The sequence below is a fragment of the Coenobita brevimanus genome, chromosome 92, assembly GCF_032717465.1.
Source record: "Coenobita brevimanus isolate Jiangsu-jjx chromosome 92, ASM3271746v2, whole genome shotgun sequence".
Lineage (NCBI taxonomy): Eukaryota > Metazoa > Arthropoda > Malacostraca > Decapoda > Coenobitidae > Coenobita > Coenobita brevimanus.
In genome coordinates, this window is record NC_137045.1 from 9121660 (window position 1) to 9145424 (window position 23765).

Consider the following 23765-nt stretch of genomic DNA (forward strand, 5'->3'; position numbering starts at 1 on the left):
AGCAGAGGGGAAGGGAGATAAGGATGAGGGGAACGTGAGGGAAAAAGCGGAGAATGGAAGCCAGGGAAAATTTTGCCTGGATGAGAGACAGGGGAAAAAAAAAGTGAAAGCAGAAAAGATAACACAGATGGTGATGGGGAGAAAAGGCAAAGTGGGGAGGGGATGGGGAGAAAAAGCAAATGGGGGGAGGGGAGGGCGGGGAGATAGCCCGAGGGTAAAGAAAGGAAAGGGAAAGAGGGGAAAAGAGGGATAGAAAAAGAGGTGGTGATGAATTTACCCAGGATTAGGGAAAGAATGGATGAGGGGAGGAAAATGAGAGAAAGGGTGATGGAAGATACAGAAAAAAAAAAAAAGTGGGGGAAAGAAGTCAGGAGGGAGGTGAATTTAGCTATGGTGAGGGAGAATGTAATTTGGAGAAAGAAGGAGAGAGAGAGAGAGAGAGAGAGAGAGAGAGAGAGAGACAGACAGACAGACAGACAGACAGACAGACAGACAGAGACAGACAGAGAAAAAAGAGAGAGAGAGAGAGAGAGAAATGAGGGGAGAGAAAGACTAACATGTAGGTCAACCGAAGAGGGGAGGATAACAGGGGAGAAACAGGCAGAGCATGGGACGAAAGCAGAGACAGAGGAGGAGGAGGAGGAGGAGGAGGAGGAGGAGGAGGAGGAGGATGGATGGAGGGAGGGAGAGGTTTAAATGAGGGAGGGAGAGTGTAGAGGAGAGAAGGGAAGGGAAAACGAGGGTGCAAGAGAGAAAGAGAGGGTAGAGGAGGGAAGGACTGAGAGAAGCCGAAGGTAAAGGGGAGGGAGGGAGAGAATGAGAGTGGAGGGAGAGGGCAGACGGAGGGGGGGGGGGAGAGAACGAGAGGAGGGATGGAAAACAAAGAATGCGGGAGGGAGACGGAGAGAAAGGTATGTTAGGAAGGTTAGGAGAAAATTAGTGAATTAGGAAAGGAAGGGACAGAAGGGTGGGGGAAAGTGGTGGAGGGCAGGAGGGGAGAGTGAGGGAAGAAGAAGAATGGGGAGTGGAGAAGAGTAGTGGAGGGGAGGAGGGAGGGAAGGAAAGGAGTGGTAGCAGGAGGAGAAGAATTTGGGAAGGACGGAGAGAAGGGTGGGTGAGGGAGGCACAGTGAGGGGGGTACAATGACATTAAAAGAGATTGAAAGGGCACACGGAGGAGGGTACGCCGGAAAGCAGGCAGGCAGAAAGATGTGAAGGAAGGAAGGCTGGATGTTAGAAAGAGGACGTGGAGAGAAGGGAGATGGAAGGGAAGATATGAAGAAAATGAGAAAGATGAGAAGAATGAATGAAAGTATTAATGAATGAACGAAGGACAGGCAGATGATAAGGGAAGGAAAAAAGGGTAGAAGTGAAAGAAGGAAGGGTAGGAAGGAAAGAAAACATGAAGAAGACATGCCGGAAGGAAGGAATGACGATCAAATACTTCACCAAGTATGAAGACAAAGACTTTGAGTGAAACAGCAGTTAAGAGAACGAGACTGACTGCCATACCTTCCTGTGATTAAACCCCCCTCACTACCAATACATCAATTCATATTTAACTCTTTCAGCCACACCATTTCAGCCGACTGAAACCGAGATTTTTTTTTTTCTTGTCATCTCCTGACGATTTAATTCAGCTTAGGAGACACTTCTGGAACTGAATAATTAAATATAGCTTTACTAAACCCCACATACGAGGTCTTTACTAACTTTGATAAAACCCTTACTAACTTCAATAGAACCGTCTGGCAGCACCAAGAGTGGATCAAAAAGGACGTCACTTGGTTTCAGGGGGTTATTCACCCTAATCCATTCACTACAATGATGGAGAGCATTATTTTAACTCATTCTTGTTACCTACAGACGATTTTATTCAACTTCAGAATTATTACTGTCAAACTGAAGAAACTAACTATTCACTATATCTAACCCCCCCCCCCAGAAAAGTCACCCCATAGCTTAATGAAATTCTGAAAGTTGCTAGAATAAAAAGATACATGCGTCATTAAAGTGAACTGCTTAGGAAGGGCCAACAGAGGAGTGACTGAGGAAAGAAGTTTGGGCCGTTAAGTGAACAATGGATGATGAAAGTGTCTGATGGGTGCTGGAGTGTGAAGGATGGGTGCAACTGAGTGAATAAGAGTTGATCAAAGTGAGGGGTGGATCCAAGTGAGTGAATAATGGGTGCACCTGAGTGAGTATGTGCATCAGAGTGAGGGAAAGGTGTAATTAAGTAAATGACACGTGTGGGAAATTGAAGGATGGGTGTAGCTGTGACAGGAATGGATGTAAGTGAATGCTGGGTGTTGAAATGTGAGACAGTGACAGAGGAGGGCATGGATGATAATTGTGATGGCGAAGCTACGTTTAAAGCGACGATACCTAGCGAGCGATTGATTTAGTGAACGAAGAATGAATGAAGGGGAGGAATGAGCAGTGTAGAGTGTGCACCAGCGAGCTGGCAAGTTAGCAGCGTGTGGGAAGTGCGTGTTAAAGTGTGTGAGGTGGTGTATGTATGGTGCGTGATGTGCATGCTGGAGTGCGTGATGTGGTGAGGTGGTGACTGAGTGGAGTAAATACCTAGTAAACCTGTAAGTGGCGAGCAAGAAGAGCATACGAAGCTAGAAAGTGATGAGGAAAGTGAGGAAAAGAGCAACGTGCGATAAAGTGCAAAACAGAGGACGTTTCTGAGTGTCTAAGGAAGTATGAGTAAGTCTGTAAAAAGGAGATTACAAAAAGCAAACTGTGAACAGAGCAGGAGGTGAGTTAGTGATTAAGCAATTAGAAAGGTGTGTTAAAGTGGGAAAATGCTTAAGGAGACGAACTGGGTCGGGAGTGGGTAGGAGCCAAATTTCTGAGTGAGGCTGTGAAGAAATATGACAAGAAGAAATACAGTCGGAAGTCAGGGCCATCTCTTTAAGTCACGAGGCGAAATGAATAATGAGAATGTGAGTCATGAGTAAGGTACTTATTTTACGTATCAACCCGCCAAGGGCTGATGCCTAAACCATGATTCTAAATCGCAGCGAGTATGCTTGATTACTCGCAAATGTCAGTGGTTGAATTAATGATTTTAGAGAAGTGAAATTTTACTTCACAATATCCTCCAATAATGAAAGAGTCTGGGAGCAGAGACATGGACTACGTGGACAAAGAAGTGAGTGGGATGAGCTGGCATTGTGGTGTGGATGTGAAGGGGCCATGAGATGTATAACTTGTGAAAATGGGTGTTGTAGGAAAAGGGTTTGAGTGCACTGGAGGTTTATTAGAGTGTTTTCTCCAGCAACAACAACAAAAACGACGACGACGATAGCACCAACAAGATAAGCTCACGTTACTCTCATCTGCCTAGCCACTGGCGACACAGGTAAAAAGTGACTAAGACTTGTGTATGAATAATGGGGCGAATGAGTGAGTGAGATGAGTGAGTGAGGGACAATGACTGAGTATGTGACGTACGGACAATGAATGCGTGAGGGAGGGATAATAAATGAGTGAGTAAGGGACAATGAATGAGTGAGTGAGTGAGGGACATAGAATGAGTGAGACTGTGGGTGGGGGGAGGCGAGTAAGTGGGTGGGTGGGTGGGTAAGTGGGTGTGTGAGTGAGTCAGTGAATAAGGGACAACGCCCACCACCATCACCCCAGTGAGAGCAGCTGTGGCAGCAGCAGTGTGGCGGCGGTTCCTACCCTCAGATCAATACCGTCAGGTGAACTTAGTGCTCTTGCCCGCCTCTTGTCTCCCTCTTGTGCTGCTGTCTTGTGCTGTCCTCCCCTCTGCTGGGTGGGGTGGGAGCTGCTGTTCTTGGGGAGGGGATGTGCGCCAGGGGGAAGGGTGTTTCGGGAGAAGCGGATGTGCTGTGTTAGTAGGGTGGGTGTTGTGTGTGGATCTTGCTATTTTGCTGTGTTATGATGCCTCTGCTCTGCTGTGTGCGGAGGGATGTGCTGTTCTTGAGGGGGGAGGTGTGGGGAGGGGTTATGTGAGGTGGGGGTCTGCTGTTCTGATGGAGTGGGTATTGTGGGCAGATTTCGCTATATTGCTGTCCCATGCTGTCCTCTCTTCTGCTGTGTGGGGTGGGGTTGGGGAGGTGCTGTTCTGGGGGAGATGTGCCGGAGGGGGTGTTGTGTGAGATGGGAATATGCTGCTATGGTGTAATGCAGTGTGTGTGTGTGTGTGTGTGTGTGTGTGTGTGTGTGTGTGTGTGTGTGTGTGTGTGTGTGTGTGTGTGTGTGTGTGTGTGTGTGTGTGTGTGTGTGTGTGAGAGAGAGAGAGAGAGAGAGAGAGAGAGAGAGAGAGAGAGAGAGAGAGAGAGAGAGAGAGAGAGAGAGAGAGAGAGAGAGAGAGAGTGGATGACGTGGTGCAGGATATTTAGTGCTGTAATGCTGTGCCAATTATCTACGGTAACACCAGCAAGGTTAATGGCTATCTATCTCTATCTATCTATATACCTAGGCTGCTTCCCCCAAGGAAAGGGAGGTAGCCGAGACAGGACGACACACTCCCCATTTACTCATCCATTCAAACACATTCATTCGCATCTTAGCCCCAAAGGGGAGAACGGACAGATCCTCACCGCACCACACCGCACAAGGGTCAACTGCGCAATGCAATCAGTGACATCCGCAGCAGGGCCCGACAGCAGAACTGGTTTACCCCTGCCACATCATAACAGACCCATCCCCTTACCCGCACCTGACCTGACTAGCTGATCAGACCAAATGCGGGAGAATGTACAGGGAATAATTACGTTGCTGATGTTCCGCTATTGCTGTGCTGTGCTGATGTGCTTTTCGTGATCAGTGTTGTTCCTGTTGTTGTGGTGGTTGTGGTGATGGATTGTGGTGGTGGTTGTGGTGGATTGCATGTTATTTATATCGCTTTTAATATCGCCATAGTTTGCACCCATATGATACGAGAGGATACTGTCGTGTAATGTGCAAATGAAATCACTAAGACAGAAGTGCTACGAAATCTTAAAAACCACTAAGACTCTAAAATTATCTGTTTCGTGATTTCGTCGCAGTTTTGTGAGGCGGTGATACGGTGTTAATTCTGACGTGTTAAGGCCATACTTCGGTGATACAGGAAACTTCGTAACACTCCTTCCTTTGGGATTCATTCTGCATATCAAGGTACACCCGAACACTCTCCTGTATGTTACTTATATCGTTTTAACATTGACAAAGTTAGCACCAACAACATACAAATGGATAGTGAGGTGCAAATAACCAGAATTAATAACTATGGAAGAGGTGTTACGAAATTTCCAACGTCATATCTTTATTCCTTGGGTGACAAGGTAGGACTCCAGCTAAAAATTCTTCCGGCCTAATAATAATAATAATAATTTCCTGAAGTCTCAACCTCTTACCGAAAGAAAAATGTGACAGGATGTGGTGAAGTAAATGGTATGTGGCGGAAGTAACCTGCTGGTGCTGGGTGAGTGACGTAGTTATGATGGAGGTGGTGGTGAAAAGGTTAATCTCTTCGGCTCGCTGTGTAGCCTGAGAGATATTCCATGAGTTTAATTAAATCGTCTGGAAATTACATACACACAGGATGGTGTAAAGTGGTGGAAGACTGACAGCCTTATTAAAATTTATGAAGGAAGGAGGTTGTGGTGAAAAGCTTCATGTCTCTACTTGGATGTTTTGCCTGAGAGATATTTTGTAGGTTAAATAATGTCGTCTGAAAATTAAAGTTGGTATCGTTGTAAAGGGGGTTCAAGACTGATTACACTATTTAATCCTGGCAGCGTAAAGTTAAAGGCCATTACCGCCGCACAGCAAGACTAAACTGAAAAAAGGATGAAAGTGCAAACCCCATCCACTTTATGCTTCAGACACAAACGTCAAATACATATAATTAAACATCAAGGAAACGCTACCAGGATGATAGGTTTTTACCTCTTCCCCTGACTGTAATACATTTATCACAAGGTAAAATAGTGCACCTGTCTTGGAATAGTTGGAAGAAACGCGGCGGCATCGTAGTGAGAAAATTAACAGACACTGCAACGGTGATTTAGTAAGACTAAGGGACAGTGCTGTGGATACTACTGACAGAACCCTGACCACATAACACTGTGGTGATATGGAGCCGAAGTTGAGCCATAGGCAAAAGTTTGTCGACAATCATTTGCCAGTAGTGTCCTGCCTTCCATATTGCTCATTTCTCCCTGGACGACAGAGAGTACCCTTCTTTCTCATGCCTTTTTGTTGGGTGGTTCATGTTGCTATTATATAAAAATAGTTCAAGTAACACTTTCCCTTACCACAGCCGGTAGAGAAGTGTCGACGAACCATGGCTTATGGTTGTACACTCAATCCTTTCAGCAGTTCTTGCGGTATAGCGACTGAGTTTGGAGTTTGTGAACAGTCGGACGCTGGTTTCAATATGTGGTAGGACACCGAACATTAATCTCCATTACCAGAGCGACAGGGTGAGGAAAATCCAAAAAAATAACTTCCCTCAACCAAAGAATATTTTCGATCAGTTAAGGCATAATGCTAATGGCGAGGGTATTACAGTGAGATATTTGCCGGTGCCGTGGGTACCAGGCTGTTATGACGCGATGTTTTCATCTGACGGAACTGTGTCGCTCTCTCTACTTGAACACTGTCTTTTTTTATTATTATTATTATTATTAATTTGATAAGTCTTAGTTATGATGCAGGAATGAATGTCCCTGGCTACTAGTCAAAGATACCCTCCAAACTGACTGCCCTTTGTCATCAACTGAGCTGAATGGGGTTAGGGATCTCTGTTAGGGTAAAGTAAACGCGCCACTGTTGCTATGGTTTATGGTGACTTGAAGTGGTAACGCAACATGGGGGATGTATGATGTGTTGATGGAATGGTGTGGTTAATGTACGTGTGGTGTAATGAATATGTGGTTTACTGGAATGTTGATATATGATGTGGTAGTGATGTGCTGAGGGTATAGTGTGAGGTAGTGTGAGGGCTTTGGTGTGGTGTGGTGTGTTCAAGGTACGGTGTGGTGTGTTCTGGGTGTGGTGTGGTGTGCTGAGGATGTAATGTATTACACTGATGGTGTGGTAGTGGTGTAGTGTGGTGCGGTGTGTAATTACTGTGGTGTTGAAGGAGTGGTGCTGTGAGGTGCGACTGGGTGTTTGTGGTTCGCATGGTTACCGTACGGAGTGCTGGTGATGAGGGGGTGGCGGGGAGATACACGGGTGAAGTAATGGTACCATGGAGGCTTCGTAGTGTTAATGATTGTGCCTTGATGGTACGAGAACGTGACAATATAGTATGGTAGCTTGGTGGTTTCAAGGTTTTGTGGTAACTGGTATGATGGTTGTGTTAGGTAACTTTTTTGTGGTGCAGTGCAGTTATGGTGTGGTGATGGTATGGTAGTGTGTTTGTGGTGTGGTGGTAGTCGTATGGTATGTGGTGTAATACCTGGTGGTATGGTAATGTAGCTGTGGTGTGGCGCTGGTGGTATGTTTGTGTGGTTGCGGTGTGATAATGGCAGTATGGCTGTATGGCTGTGGGGTGGTGGTGGTGAGGTGGTAGTGTGATTGGTGTACACAAAGAAGTTCAAAGGAAAGCAAACAACAGGCCTGCTGGTCTTTTCAGGGCTGTTTGGTATTGGAAGGATTCTATCAGCTAAAGACGAGGATGAAGATGCAGGAAGGTGTGATTGTGGTGGTATGGTAGTGTGTCTGTAGAGTGATGCTGCTGGTATGATGGTGTGTTTGTGGTGTGCTGGTTGTGGTATGGGGCTGGCGGTGTGCTGGTTGTGGTATGGGGCTGGCGGTATGATAGTGAGGTTGGGGTAAGGTAGTGTAGTTGTGGTGTACTGGTAGTGGTATGGTAGTGTGATTGTGGTTGTAGTACGTTAATGTGGATGTGGTGTATTGGTTATGGTACGTTAGTATAGCTGTGGTGTGGTGCTGGTTGTATGGTAGAGTGGTTGTGGTGTGGTCGTGGTATGGTTGTGTGGTTGCGGTGTGGTGGTCGTATGGCAGTCTGGATGTGGTACGGAAGTGTGGTTGTGCTGTGACGGCGGTATAGTAGTGCGGTTGTGGTATGGTAGTGCAGCTGTGGTGTGGTAGCGGTGGTATGGATTGTGGTTGTGGCGTGTTGGCTGAAATATGGTAGTGAAGCTGTGGTGTGGTGGTGGTATGTAGCTGGTGGTATGGTAGTGTGCTTGTAATTATGGTAGTATGGTCATGGTACAACAAGACAGGAGAAAACAGGCGACATACAACTACCAAATGCTACTTCACTCCCCCTCCACCCCCCCCCCCAAAAAAAAAAAAAAAAAAAAAAAAAAACGAAAACAAAACCGCTTCCCAGTGTCTCCTTCCCTGCCAAAAGAATTTATATATATATATATATATATATATATATATATATATATATATATATCCTAAAACTGGTGGACTTCCGCTGGCCCTGCAGCTTTAACGCAGCTATAATCTAGGCTCACTGAGGCGGAATGTTGTTCTGTACCACGCACTTGCACCACCACCACACTCTTGCACCACATTCACATCACATTCTTTGAATTCGATGTTTACGTAACTCCGCACCATACGCACATTACACTCTTTCACCATATTCACGTCATGCTCCTGGATTCTGTATTCACGTAACTTTGCACCACGTTCACAACACACCCTTACATCACACTCACATCAAACTCTTGCACCACATTCACACCATTTATCTGGGTTCGTAGTCACGCAACTCTGCATCACTGTCACATCACTCTTGTACCACACTCACACCACATTTCTGATGTCCACCTAACTCTGCACAACACTCACAACACACTCTTACACCACACTCACATTACACTCTTGCACCATGTTCTCAACACATTAATGGTTTCTATATTTATGTAACAGCATCACAATGACACCACACCTGCACTATAGTCACGTAACTGTACCACATTCACACCACATTCCTGCATCACTGTCATACCTCACTCCAACCATACTCACACCATGCTACAGCGCTATGGTCACGCCACTGTACACGCAATTTTTCATCATATTCACACCACATTTTTGCGCCACATTCACAACATACCCTTGTATAGTACTCATGTAACACTGTACTGACTCTTGCAACATATTCTCGTACTGCAACAGCACCTCACTCGCACTACACTCTTGCACCACACCCACACGAAACCTTGCACCTTATAACTCTGCATCACACTCACACCACTCTCTTACACCATATTCACAACACACTATTACACCACATTCGCACCATGCTTTTCAATCATACTACACCACAGTGACACCACATTCTTGCATCATATTCACACACTCTTCTTACCACATCTTCACACCACATTCCTGCACTTTATTCGCATCATACTCCTGCGCCACATTTAACTTTGCACCATACCAGCTCTTTAACTATCTAGGCTACACTAAACTGACCTGCATCACCACATCCAAGTCACAATCACGTAACACTAACATACCGTGAGGCCACATGTACACCGCAAACACTGGAATCACCTACGCCACTCTCTCACCACAACCAACTCCAACTTTGGAAAGACTTCAAACTCTGAAGGAGTTACTAAAGGCTATATCCAACCCCTCCATTCGAAAAAAAAAAAAAAAAAAAGTCTCTCTTAGGTTACACTAAATCGACAGGAAGTAACAAGAAAAAAAAAATGGGAATGACGTACTCGTGGACTCGCGGTGAAAGGGTCAATGAGGGACAATACGAGTTTATTTACAGTAAGAGAAGTAGGGCATACAATACAGTGTTTCAAAAAATGTTCGTCACGTGCGTCAGAATGTAAGCACAGTGAGAAGAATAAAATCTCTCTTTTTACCTTAGACACAACACACTCGCCTCACACACATTATACCACCACAACAATAAAATGTCTACTTTTTTCTTTTTTGTCACAATTACTTTTTGCTGCAACTACTTATTCACTGTGAACTACATCACTTTCAGTTGTATTATGTTTATACGCAAAATAATCACGGAGTCTTTGTCACTACTTCCTGTTTTTCCATGACGTATCTGCTGACCTACAATACAGTATATTCACCTTTATTGAACTCTACCGGGCGTACTACAGGACAGATACAAGTCACCTTCAAAACCCATACCACATCGTTGCCGTGGGTCCACTTACAGCAGCTAATCTATTCCAACAAATACCGGCAATCATCAATGTACGTTTACTGTAAACTATCGGTTACGCTTATGGTTACCTTCATCTACCACAACTAAGGTATACTGTCACCTCCATCACTCAACTACAGAGTATTAATCAAGCCACACCACACTTACGTTCACCAATATACTTGTATCTACCATTTAACGCAACCACAATGCTACCTACACCCTTCTCAGAACATGTACACTATGGATGGTGTGCTTCCAAGTGAATGAAATGAGCAATGCTAACGAATTGCATATCGAGTTTTGTCGTGGTTGCATAAAATTCAATCTGACTACACCTGACCATCAACTCAGCTGAAAGGGGTTAGGGAGTTTTGTCAGGAACGTGGTATAGTCACTTACACACTCCCGAACACCCAAACAACTACACAATTCACTTACACTACTGCTACTACTTCTACTACCACCAACAGTCAGGCCACATTCACTACAGCCTTTGCGTTTGCTTCAACACAACTTCGCCAGAAACCTTCACTATCTTTGCAAGTCATCTAACCACAGGCAGCGTCAGAAACCGACTCACACTGGTCATCTAAAATCAATCGTTACCTGTACCAGTCAATAATATACACCACAGTCACCTGAAAATAAAGCTACAGCTATACTGTCATTAAATTTAAAGAACAGTCACTTATACCAGTCAATAATACACTCCACTGTCACTTAAAAAATAAAACCACTTAACTATATTACTGTCTTTTATATCAAGAAACAATCGCATATCAGTCAATAACATATACCAATCTAGAAACAAACCCACTAGCCTGCACTATCGTTATTTAAACCACAAAACAGTCACTTACACAAGTCAATAACGTACACCAGTCACCTAAAGTAAAACCACTCACCTGTATCATCGTCATTTAAACCAAGAAACACCCACACCAGTGAAAATTGTAAACCAGCCACCTACATTCATACCACTTACCTACACCACGAAGTCACATACCTGATACCAGTTAAAAGTGCTAAATCTACACCACAGTGACCTACATATCAATCGCCTCAAACCAAACTTTTTCTGTACTGCTTCACAATGATTTTTGTTCGTCCTTCATTGGGTTTGTTCTCATCTGAGGTAACTGGGCCATTTTCAGAACGAATACTCAGTCGTGATGGCATGAAATTTAATTAACTTTCATTATGGGGCAAGAATGAGTCTCCTTGGTTACTAGTCAAATCATCTTTCCAATCTGACTATATCTGGTCATGAACTGAGCTGAAAATGGGTTATGAATCTCTGCCAAGTAGAAACAAATTGACTATAACTGCAGACGCTGATTCGGCCAATGGACCTCTTGTACTGATGAGGTAAATAATTACAATGGATACCTATTCCCTCCAGGTCCAGACAAAATCCCTTTTAGGCAGAATTTAATCGTCTGGCGAGAACAATAGTTAAATAAATAAATAAATAAAAAAGGTCCTCGGGCTGAACAGATAAACTAGTTTTTTTTTTTATCTGATTTTTTTTTTATAATCTGACGGAACTAGGTCGTCCTCACTACTTGAATACTACGTCGTGGTTGAAGGAAATTCTCTGGACTTTAGCTATGAGGGAGAAATGAGTCTCCTTGGTTATTGGTCAAATCGATCCTCCAGTCTGACTACATTCTGCCATCAACTGAAACAAAAGGGGTTAGTATCTTTGCCAGGTTCGAATAAATGTGCCAATGCTTTACACCATTACATAAAGCATGGAAGTCACTTTGGCCAGTCAGTAAAATGTCACTTGTACCTAATATTCGATACGGGGAGTAGCTATTTACGCCACTCGCACAAACTGAATGGAGTTTACGCATCATCATCATCATCACAACTATCATCACCCCCTCCACCTCCTCTACCCATCATCATCATCACAGTTATCATCATCACCCCCTCCATTTCCTCCCCCTCCGACTCATCATCATCATCACAACTATAAACATCACCCCCTCCACTTTCTCCTCCTCCGACTCATCATCATCATCATCATCATCCCGCCTTTTCATCTCACCCACAGATAAAGGAGTAGATAGGAAATTAGAGACAGGGGAAGGAGTGGAAAGTAAGGCATGGATAAATATAGTAAGTAAGGACGGGAGGTAGGAAGAAACGAAGGAATAAAAGTATGAGGAAGAAGGTACACACTGAGACGATAGATGGAATGATAGGATGGGAAAATATGCAGGAAGAACGGAAAAAAGAGTAGGAGAAACTGGAAGCAGTGAGAACAGAGGTGGAAGAGGCAGACATTGAAATAGGAAGTGATGTAGGAAATGCTGATGGAACACGGTACAAATCAGGGAAATAATAAGAGGAGGCGAAAGGGGAGAGGGGGTAAACACTGAAAAATTATAAGAATGAAGGAAATATACAATGATGGAATAAACTATATATTAAGGAAGCAAGGGCGGACGCAATGAAGGATGGACGGAATTAAAGAATGCTTGAAAAGAGGAGGCAGACACTGAAATCAGAAGGGAGAAGAATGACGAAAAAATGGCCTGAAGGAATAAGTATGCATTAAGGAAGGAAGGAAGAGGAGGAGGAAAATGGAGGTAGAGGAGAGGCGTCACGCGTGGTAACACAGCTGAGTCAGGGGGCTCCTCATTCCCACTTCCCCCCGCCGTTACACCATCCTTCACCCGTTACTCACTCTTCCTTCACCCGTTACTCACTCTTCCTTCACCCGTTACTCACCCTTCCTTCACCCGTTACGCACTCTTCCTTCACCCGTTACTCACTTCCTTCACCCGTTACTCACTCTTCCTTCACCCGTTACTCACTTCCTTCACCCGTTACTCACTCTCCCTTCACCCGTTACTCACTCTCCCTTCACCCGTTACTCACTCTCCCTTCACCCGTTACTCACTCTTCCTTCACTCGGCATTAGAGATCATTTTTTTTCTTCTATTTCGGGTTATTTAGTTCGATTTTAAACCCACTCTCCAGTCTCTCTCTCTCTCTTTCTCTCTCTCTCCTACCACATTCTATCCCTCCATCCATCATTAGTTACTCCCTCCCTCCTTCCTTAATCGATGTCCCTCCCTGCCTCCCTCCTTCACCACCATCACTCCCTCCTCTCCATTGTCCATCCCTCCTATGCCACTCCCTCCTTTCCACCTTCACCATTGTCCCTCCCTCCCTCCTTCACCACTGTCCCCTTCTCCTGTCCCTCCCTCCCTCGCAAATGTCACTCCCTCCCCCCACCACTGCCACTCCCTCCCTTCTGTCATCACTACCCCTCCCTCCCTCCCTTCTGTCATCACTACCTCTCCCTCCCTCCAACAGTCACTCCCTCCCTCACTCCACCAATGTCACTCCCTTCCTCCCTCCACCACTGTACTCCCTCCCTCCCTCCCTCCACCACTGTCATTCCCTTCCTTCTGCCATCACTGCCCCTCCCTCCCTCCACCAATGTCACTCCCTCCCACCCTACACCACTGTCACTCCCTCCCTTCCTCCCTCCACCAATGTCACTCCCTCCCACCCTACACCACTGTCACTCCCTCCCTTCCTCCCTCCACCACTGTCCCTCCCTTCTGTCATCACTACCCCACCCTCCCTCCACCGACGTCACTCCCTCCCTCCCTCCACCACTGTCACTCCCTCCCTCCCTCCACCAGTCACTCCCTCCCTTCCTCCCTCCACCACTGTCACTCCATCCCTTCCTCCCTCCACCACTGTCACTCCCTCCCTTCCTCCCTCCACCACTGTCACTCTCTCCCTTCCTCCTTCACCACTGTCCCTCCCTCCCTCCCTCCTCTCCTTCACTACTCTCCCTCCCTCACTCCCTCCCGCCTATTCTCTCTCTCTCTCTCTCTCTCTCTCTCTCTCCACCAATGTCACTCCCTCTCTCCCTCCACCACATGTCCCTCCCTCACCACTGTCATTCCTTATGTCACCACCATTACCTTCTTCCTTCGATTATCACTTAACCTCCTTTCACACTCTCTCTCTCTCTCCCTTTCTCTCTCCCCACCACCACCGACCACTCTCACTCTCCCCATCGATGACACCCAATCCCACCCTCCCTCTCCAACTCCCCATCACTTTCTCCTACCATTCTCTCTTTCCTCCCAAATTTCCCTCCCCTCCGCAGCTCTTTTCCTTCACTCCTCCCTCCCCCCTTCTCTCCCTCTCCCCTGGGCCTCTCACAGCGCGCGCGTCAAACCTCTAACTCCCACCACTGCCAGACACATACTGAGGGCCTCTGGTATGAGAGTGCCGGGAAGGGGAGAGAGGTGGAGAGGGAGAGAGAAAGGAGGGAAGGTAGAGAGGGGAGGAGAGGGATAGGAAAAGGAGAGAAGGTGGAAAGGGCGAGGACAGGGAGAGTGCTGGGGAGGTTGTGGAGAGGGAGGGAAGGTGGAAGAGGAAAAAGGGAAAAGAGGGAAGTTGGAGCGGGAGAGGGGGGAGATAAAGGGATGACGAGGTAGCGACGGTGGGGAGGGAAGGAAGGCGGGGGCAGAAGGGAGAGAAGAGGGGGTAGTATTGCAGAGGGGAGGAGGGAAGACGAGTGGAGAAGGAAAGGGGGTTGAGGGAGAGAGGCAAATAAGGGGAGGAGCGGTCAGGGGATGGAGAGAATGGAGGGATGGGACAGAAGGGAAAGGGGTAGATTCAGGAGGAAAAAGGAAAGGGGGAGGGGTAAAGAGGGCAGAGGAGAACGACGAAGTGGAGTTAGAGAGAGAGGCGAAGGTACAGATGACAGGGTATGGTGGAAAGGGAGAAGGGGAGGACGACTGGGGTAGGTCAGGAAGACAGAAGACAACGGGGAGACATGGCAGAGTGGGGGGAAAGGGATGGAGTGGGGAGAGACAACATACGGGGAAGAGATGGAGACTGAAAGAGGAAGGGAGACAGAGAGAGGGACGGGGTGAGGGATAGAGGAGAGAGAAAACAGAGGAATTGGGGAGAGGCATGGATTCTGGCGACCATATGAGAGTGAGAGAGGAAGGAAAAAGAGGCAGGGTTAAAGGAGAAAAAGAGGAGGGGAGGGGGCACAGGGATAAAAGACCAGAAAGAGAGAGAGAGAGAGAGAGAGGAAACGGAGATGTAAACAAAGGACGAACAGATACGGGGGGAGAATTAAAAGAGGGAAGAGACGGGAACAGAGAGTAAAGATGTTGGCTGGGATGAAAAGTGAGATAAAACAGATGAGTGACAGAAAGAAGGAAAGGAGAAGTGGGTGATAACTAGGAATGGAAAAAGGGAGAAAGGAAGGGGATGAAGAGGGGTAGGACAAGAGAGGAGAAAAAGACAGGAGCGCGGAAAATGTGGAAGAGGGGGAGACTTGGCAAAACACGAGGAGAACACTGAATTAAAGAGAGCGGATGAGGAAGGTTAAATGGTACGAGAGAGAGAGGAAGAGAGAACGAGTAATCCTGACCTTTCCTTACCATGCTCTCTCTCTCTCTCTCTCTCCACATCCCTGTGATTCTGCAGATATATCAATAATCTCGGTCTCACAACAGAATTCTGTTCTAATTACATCTCTCTCTCTCTCTCTCTCTCTAAATATATATGTATGTATGTATCTACCTGCTTATCTCAGCTCATTCTTTCAGTATTCCCATGCCTATTTTCGTCCAGATGGTTGCAGTTAATTTATTAATATTAAACGCACAATGGAACATCAGACAAGACCCACCAACTATTTTTGGTCGTACACGTAACCATGCAGAAACAACTTCCATGACTTAAGAGCCTACAGAAAATTCAGACGTTTCTACCTTGTGTGTGTGTGTGTGTGTGTGTGTGTGTGTGTGTGTGTGTGTTATGCTGGAAGGTGTTGTTTATAAAATAATGTAAGGCTAATCGCCGGATTATTCGAAAGGTGAAGACAAAAGATCTCTCTGCTTTGTCATCCAACTACGTTTTTCTTTTAAAGCTGCACTACCTATAACGCATTTACTCCAACTTGGCAAAGATCCTTAGCCAGTTTCAGCTCAGTTGATGGGCAAGTGCAGTTAGACTAGTGGGCTGATTTGACTAGCAACAAATTAAATTTATTCCTACTTTATAACTAATGCTCATTGAGCTTCACAGAACCACAACTTTGTATTCAAGTTGTTAGAGTGGGCTTGGTCCATCGGATGAAAACACACCACTGGTAAAAACTATACGCTTTGTGTGGTATGTGAATCTATGTAACGGGCCGACTACTTTATAAAGACTGCACAGCCTGTGTGGGGTATGTATCTACGTAACTCTATGTAACTCCACATAACAGTCAAGGATATCACAACTATGATAGTAAATCAAATAAAAATAATCCTAACACCAAGAAACTCACGCACTACTAACTCTCCACTACAAGGAAACGCCGGCCATCACGCGGGAGCTTCCGGGAATCACAGGGCTAGAGCTTGAGGAGTGGGGGAGTTATGAAGAGAAGGTGTTTACATGCCGTGACGCCGTGCTTTATGGTGGGTTGTGAGATTGCTGTGGTGGTGGTGGTGGTGGTGGTGGACGAGAGAATGTTAACATAGTAGCGGAGTGATGCTGACTGGTGGTAGTGATGACACATGGGAGGTGAAGGTGTATGAACATGTTAAAGTAAAGAAAAAAAGATATAAACAAGAATTGTAATACACACTTTAAACTAAAGAAAAGTTTATGGATGTGGAGTCAGGCTGATGACTGCGTTGGTAGTGGTGACAATGATGCCTGGTGAAGACTGATGGTAGTGGTAGTGATATGGAGATAGCTACACAAACCACACAGACCTTACAGTCCCAACGCGGTGGTGATAAGTGATGATCTCGGTGACAACACATGTATCACAGAAGATACAGCACTCAGTTTGCAACACCAACACCCTGCAATCCGTCAAGTGAGAACCTTTCACCTTGCCATGTGACCTTCACCTTTCTTAAAATCGAGTTACTTCATCTCTGTCTGACCTAAACCCTTCCACCATGTTTGGTTCAGATCGGATCAAAACCGCCTGAGTTGACCCTGACCCGTGACCTGACCTCTGACGCAGCGTTCTAAAAACCGAATCATTTCACCCTTCCGCCAAGTCTGATTCAAACCGAACAAAAAATTAACTGATGAGCCCAACCTTTGACCTGCCCTGTGACCCTGACTTTGTCCATAAAATCGAATACTGTAACTGAATCTATCTTTGCTTTACCCTCATCCCTACCACCAACTTTGGTCTAAATCGAATTAAAACTAATAAAACTGACCTCGCAAAAGACTCTGACCTGATCTGTTCTTCTAAACACGTACAAATATATTAGACGCGGGTGTATGTGAAAGAGAGAGAGAGAGAGAGAGAGAGAGAGAGAGAGAGAGAGAGAGAGAGTGTGTGTGTGTGTGTGTGTGTGTGTGTGTGTGTGAATAAGGCAGCAATACCCTTTATTTGTGCAAACCTCTACTACTTCACTCCTGCTCAGCATTATAATTCAGAATTTATCCACGGGCTGACTAGCATACAGGGTGGCACATACAAACACTTAAACAAACAATTCCCTGCTCTGGACGTGCTACGATATTTTACTCTGAAAACCAACAGGCGATTTTGTTCAGCTTAGTGAAATTCTGCTCACCCCCCCCCTTCAAAAAAAAAAAAAAAACTACGATTTATCCACAACTTCACTACTACAGATGCATTTAGGTACCAGTACTTTACTCTAACAACATCCATACGATTTTGTTCATCTAATTCTAAAGTAAATTTCTAGGTGTCAAAGGTTAATATATAAACAAATAAATAAACTGAGCACTTTCAATGCCATAACTGCACTTCGAAATTTATTTAGGCTAATACTTGGTCATTCTGCTTGGTACACAGTAATCTTGACAGGTATTTAATTCACCCTGCTTAACAACAGACACTCCTTCTCCATGCCTTAAATGCGACAGGAGAATGATTATGATTCTCTCTCTCTCTCTCTCTCTCTAAGCAGGACAAGGAGACCGTAGAAAATTCTGAGTCACAAGAAGGAAGGGATTGTAGATTTGCCAATAACGACAAAGATCTGTACCCCATTTCCGGCTTAGATGGTGGCGAAGTATAGTCAGACTGGGGAGTAAATTTAACTAGTAGCCAAGAATTATTCCTACAGCATAATTATGGCTCAACAAACTTCCTGCAACTACGACTGAATAGGCGAGTTGTGGTAGTTCAGTTCCGTCTGATGAAAACCAACAACGGTAAATCCGGCCCCTGCATTTTTACCGAAATAGCAACGACACCACATGACCATGTGAAACCGTACGTGAAGGCTGCCAAAAATATACGGGGATGGTCTCACCCAAGCAAATCTCCAGCTAAAAATTTTCAACACTAAAAAAATAAATGGTGGTCTGGCGTCTTTCTCACTAACCATACAAACATTACAGATTTATTACATTTTTCTCCCTCAACACACACATACAGTTCATATTGCCTAACTACTGAAAATGTATGAGAGAGATGAAAAACAGAAAGCGATACTTGGGGAAGAAGCAAACTCATTCCTAGAGACTGGTACTGCGTAATTACTAGCAAACATGAGAGAAATAAAACCAACAGAGTTGTACTTATGGGAGTATTAATGTGTTTGGAACACCCACCAGGTGTTAAAGAAGCAATTATAGCCTCACTTTATCCCTCACACACTCACAGACATGCCTCACTCTCTCTCTCTCTCTCTCTCTCTCACACACACACACACACACACACACACACACACGTTCAGTAACGGGTGCGAGGGGCAAGCAATGAGGCAAGCAGGTGTGTTGATTCTAAACCTACCGCTTCCCCCGTTGCTATGTGTACACAACGCCTTCTGTACACCTTACCTCTCCAACCATATCCTCCCCACCTCCCCTTCCCCTACATTCCTTCCATTCCTCTTCTAAATCCCACTTTCCCATCACCTTCTAAAATCCTACTATTCTTCCCCACCTCCCCATCACCTTCCCTTTCACCTACTTTCTTCATCTCCTTTCCCTTAAATCCAAAATCTCTATCACCACTTTCACCATCTGATCATCTCCCTATTATCTTTCCCTGCATCCAACTTCTACGCCTCTTCATTTCTCTTTCAACCTCCTCTACACACTACTTCCCCCACCTCGTTCTCCTACACCCAATATATTCCCATTCCCCTCTCCCTACCCGACATCCCAAACATTTCCCATCATCTCATTTCTCTCCTAACTTCCCCCACACCCCATTTCCTCATCGCCCTCCCCTAAATCACCAGAACTTTCCCCAAATTTCTTCCACGCCTCTCCAACACCACCACCACCACCATCACACCTTTCTCTAAATCCCCTCTACATCAAAACTATCCTTAAAATCTTCCCCGTCTCTCTAACACCACCACATCAATCCCTAAACCCCTACAAAGTTTCTCTGTCTTTTTTACATGTCAACACCATCCCTAAATCCACCCCACTTTCTCATATACCAAATCTATCCCTAAATCTCCCCAAATTTTCCCTACCAATTTTATATCATATCAAATCCATTCCAAAATCCCTCCTCGTCTCTCCTACACCATCGTTTCCATATATCCCCGTCTCCTCTACATCACCACAATTTTCTTTAACTTCTTCGCCGTCTCTCCTATACTACCACATCCTTCCCTAAACTTTTTCTTCTTTTCTTTTTATTCTTGTCTCACATAGTTCCATCTTTCCAGCCTCCTCATTCACCACCACGGCCATCTCAACTTCCCTCATTTTGCTCTCTCTCTCTCTCTCACTCCGCTAAAAAAACACAGCAATAATAGCAAGCAGACCCAGGCAGGATGTAATAACAGATGATGCAAGCAAGCAGTCAGCCCCCCCTTCCTCCGTCCTTCACCCCTTTTATTATTTAACCCCTCCCCGCCTTTTCCTCCATGATTAGCTTCATCTTCATCCTCCCTTTATCATCATTTTCCTTCATTATCATTATCCGACATTACCTGTTTCGAAATAATTTCCACTTCCCTGATTTCTTTACTTTAACTTATTTTTCTTATTTCTTTCATCTCTCCATCCCTCCCTCACGTTTCTACATGCCTCCATCTTTTCTTCTACCATTTTTTTTTCTTGCTACCCTTCCTTTCCTTTCTCCTCATCACACCCCTCCCTTCTTATTTCCCTCCTTTCCTCCCTCCATCTTCCTCTTTTATCTTTTTTCCCTCTCCCCTCTCCAGCCTTCTTCCCTCACGGTCCCCATCTCTCTCTTCACCTCCCTTTCTCACAACTCTTCCTCGGCCCCATCCCATTCTCTCCATTATACTTCCCACTCTCCCACTTATCTACTCTTCCTTTTCCTCCCTCCCCAACTTTTTCCCTGTCACCCCGTCCCCTTCTTCATCCATTACTGCCTTTGCTCCCCAGTCTCTTTCGCAACCCCTTCCTCTTCTCATTATATTTTTATACCGGGTAAATATATATATATATATATATATATATATATAGATAGATATATATATATATAGATAGATAGATAGATAGATAGATAGATAGATAGATAGATAGATAGATAGACAGATAGATAGATAGATAGATTCCGCACTCCCCTCTCTACTCCATTTCTCACGCCACTCCCCTCTTCCTTCCCTTCCCTCCCTCATCCCATTCTTCCCTCTTCTCCCTCTCCCCCAACATCCCATCCCTCACCCCCTTCACTCAATATACTTCCATTCTCGCCGAAACAGACAGACAAATGTAGACAGTCTCTTCCCCTCCCTCCATCAGAATACTTCCCCTCCAGCATCGAAATATGAATGTCGCATCCCTCCCTCCAAATTTCTCATCCCCTCCCCCCATTCCTTGGTCATCTCTCAATCTCGATCCCTCTCCCACATATGTCTCTCTCTCTTCATCAACCACCACTACTACTATTACTACTATATTTCCCTTCATCTCATTCTCCCCTTATTTATACTCTCCCTCCCGCCTCAATATACAAATGGCTCATCCTCTCTCTCTCTCTCTCTCTCACCCTCTCTCACATACATTTTTTCCTCTCCTTCCCCCACATCCCCCGTCATCTCCCTCTCCCCTCCATCTTTACATTCTATCAATCACCTTGGTATATATCTCATTCCTCTCTCCCCTCCCCCCTTCTTCTGCTCCCTTCCTTTCGATATATGTTTCATCCTTTCTCCCTCTCCTTCCCCTTTTTATCCAACACCTATCCCTCCCCTTCCCCTACCTATCCTACCCATCTCCCTCCCCTCCTCCATTAAACGCCCCTCCGTCTCGATATGTAAGTGTTTCCTCCTCCTTCTTTCCCTCTCCTCCCCCTTCCTCTCCACCCTCTTCCTCATTATACCCCCCCTCCCCACCACCGTCTCGATATATAAAGGTCTCCCCCCCCCTCTCTCTCTTCCCCCTACCTTTCCTCCCTCCCTTATTATACTCCCCTTCCGTCTCTCCCTCTCCTCCCTCCTTCCTCTTCTCCCCTCTCCCTCATTATATTCCCCCTCTCGCCTCAATATATGCTTCATCCTATTCTGTTTTCCTTTCTCCCCTTCCTTTCCCTCCCTCAACGGTCCCTCCTCGCCCTTCCCCTACTTCCTCCGCCAACCTCAATCATTATACTCCCCTTACCCCTCTCTCTCTCTCTCTCCTTCCCTCATCATCTCCCTCTCCCCCTCCAACATCCCCCCTGCCAACCTCGATATATTGTCTCAGGCTTTCACTCTCATTCCCTCTCACGCAACTACCACCATTACATCAGAGCCATAAGCACCACAACCCATCACATCACAGTCATACGCACCAAATTTATCACACCACAACCACAAGCACCATAACACATCACACCACAACCAAATGCACCAATACCCACTGCACCACATCTCACCAAATCACAACCACAAGCACCACATCTCACACCACAAACACAAACACCACAACTCACACCACAAACACAAGCATCACAACTCACACCACAAACACAAAGCACTACAACTCACACCACAAACACAGGCACCACAACTCACACCACAAACACAGGCACCACAACTCACACCACAAACACAAGCACCACAACTCACACCACAAACACAAGCACTACAAGATACAGGATACAAAAACCCACACTGGCACACGAAAACTGATGTATTTCCAAACAGTTTCGGCGACAGCTGTCACCCTCTTCAGTGGATCTACAGACCAATAGTGGTACATACAAATACTGAGAAGCTGCTTTTATGCAGGGTAACCACACCTTTTTTTAATCTTCAGCCGACAAGAACTACAACTCACACCACAAACGCAAGCACTACAACTCAAACCACAAACACAAGCACAACTCACACCACAACCATTGCATCACGACCAGTCACCACTATTCACAACATTTCTCCCTCATACAATCACCACAAATGCATCGAAACAAGTATCGCTGATCACCACACTTCTGTCTACCACTCAATCACCACAACTTAAATCTGCCACCACTGTCACCATTCACCACATAACACTACCATCATTACCGCCAAAGTTATTTACCAAAAAGTAATTAATCACACACCACATCACACTACACAACACCACAAGACAACACACCACAAAATGCACCTCAAGAATTCCAGAAACAGACTACTAAACAAAAACTATTGCAACACATTACAAAAATAGCAAAAAGTTGGAAGTAACTCATATCGTCCCCTCCCCCCCTCTCTCTCATACACACACACACACACACACACACACGCAGAGGAGAATAAGACTGCTAAACAAAACAGTGCAGGTCATTATACACGACTCTGAAACACACTCTCTCTCTCTCAGGTTGCCTTTCCCTCTGCCTATGACCTCCATTTTCTCAGCTACTTCACTACAATTATTTATTCTTGCTACTCTCAGACGAGTATATTTAGCACTTTTCCCATCAGAAGATTTCCATACAATCTTCGTTAATCCGCTTTCTGTTACTACTTCTTCCTACGGTGAATAAAATCGTCCCGTAATGCCTTGATTAACATGAAAAAGACATCACTCTGAACGTCTCTAGAAATGAACAGATCTTGACTCTGGTGAAAAATAGACAAATAAACACATAAATAAATGAAACGCTACATATGGTCACTACGCAACACAACCAAGAATTACCACAACAAAAGGGAAGGAAACAACATAGCCCATGAGGACAAAAGACAGAAAGCAAAACAACACAAGGCAGGGAAACACACACACACACACACACACACACACACACACACACACACACACACACACACACGCACGCACGCACACAACAAAACAAGCCAGGGAAACACAACACGAAAGGGAAACATAAAACGGCCCAATACGCAGAAATAAAAAAAATAATAACAAACAAGGAACTCAATGCAGGGTAAGAGAACACAAAAATTGGGGCATAACACAACACGTCACGATAACACAAACACGGGCAAATACACAACAGAGCACAATAAATGCCAACACAAGGCAGAAAAAAATAACAGCACATTTACACAACTCATAAGACATAACACATCCCCTAACACAGACACCACATCACATTCCCTAACACCGATATAACACAACATACAACATAACACATTCCCTATCATAGCAAACAACACAGCACAACCAGGGAAACACAACACGAGCCACAACACAACTCACGATGCCAAGTG

The 23765-nt window shown here is 45.3% G+C and overlaps 1 protein-coding gene across 1 annotated transcript in view; it reads right to left on the bottom strand.

Annotated features, from left to right (window-relative positions):
- Positions 1-3641: 3641 nt before the first annotated feature.
- The window catches only part of LOC145412071 (death-associated protein kinase 2-like), a 61194-nt gene continuing 41070 nt past the window's right edge, over positions 3642-23765 (bottom strand). The window contains exon 9 of the mRNA XM_080281989.1: positions 3642-3806. Within this exon, the coding sequence (XP_080138115.1) occupies positions 3642-3806 (165 nt within the window). The remainder of the gene's footprint in view (positions 3807-23765) is intronic.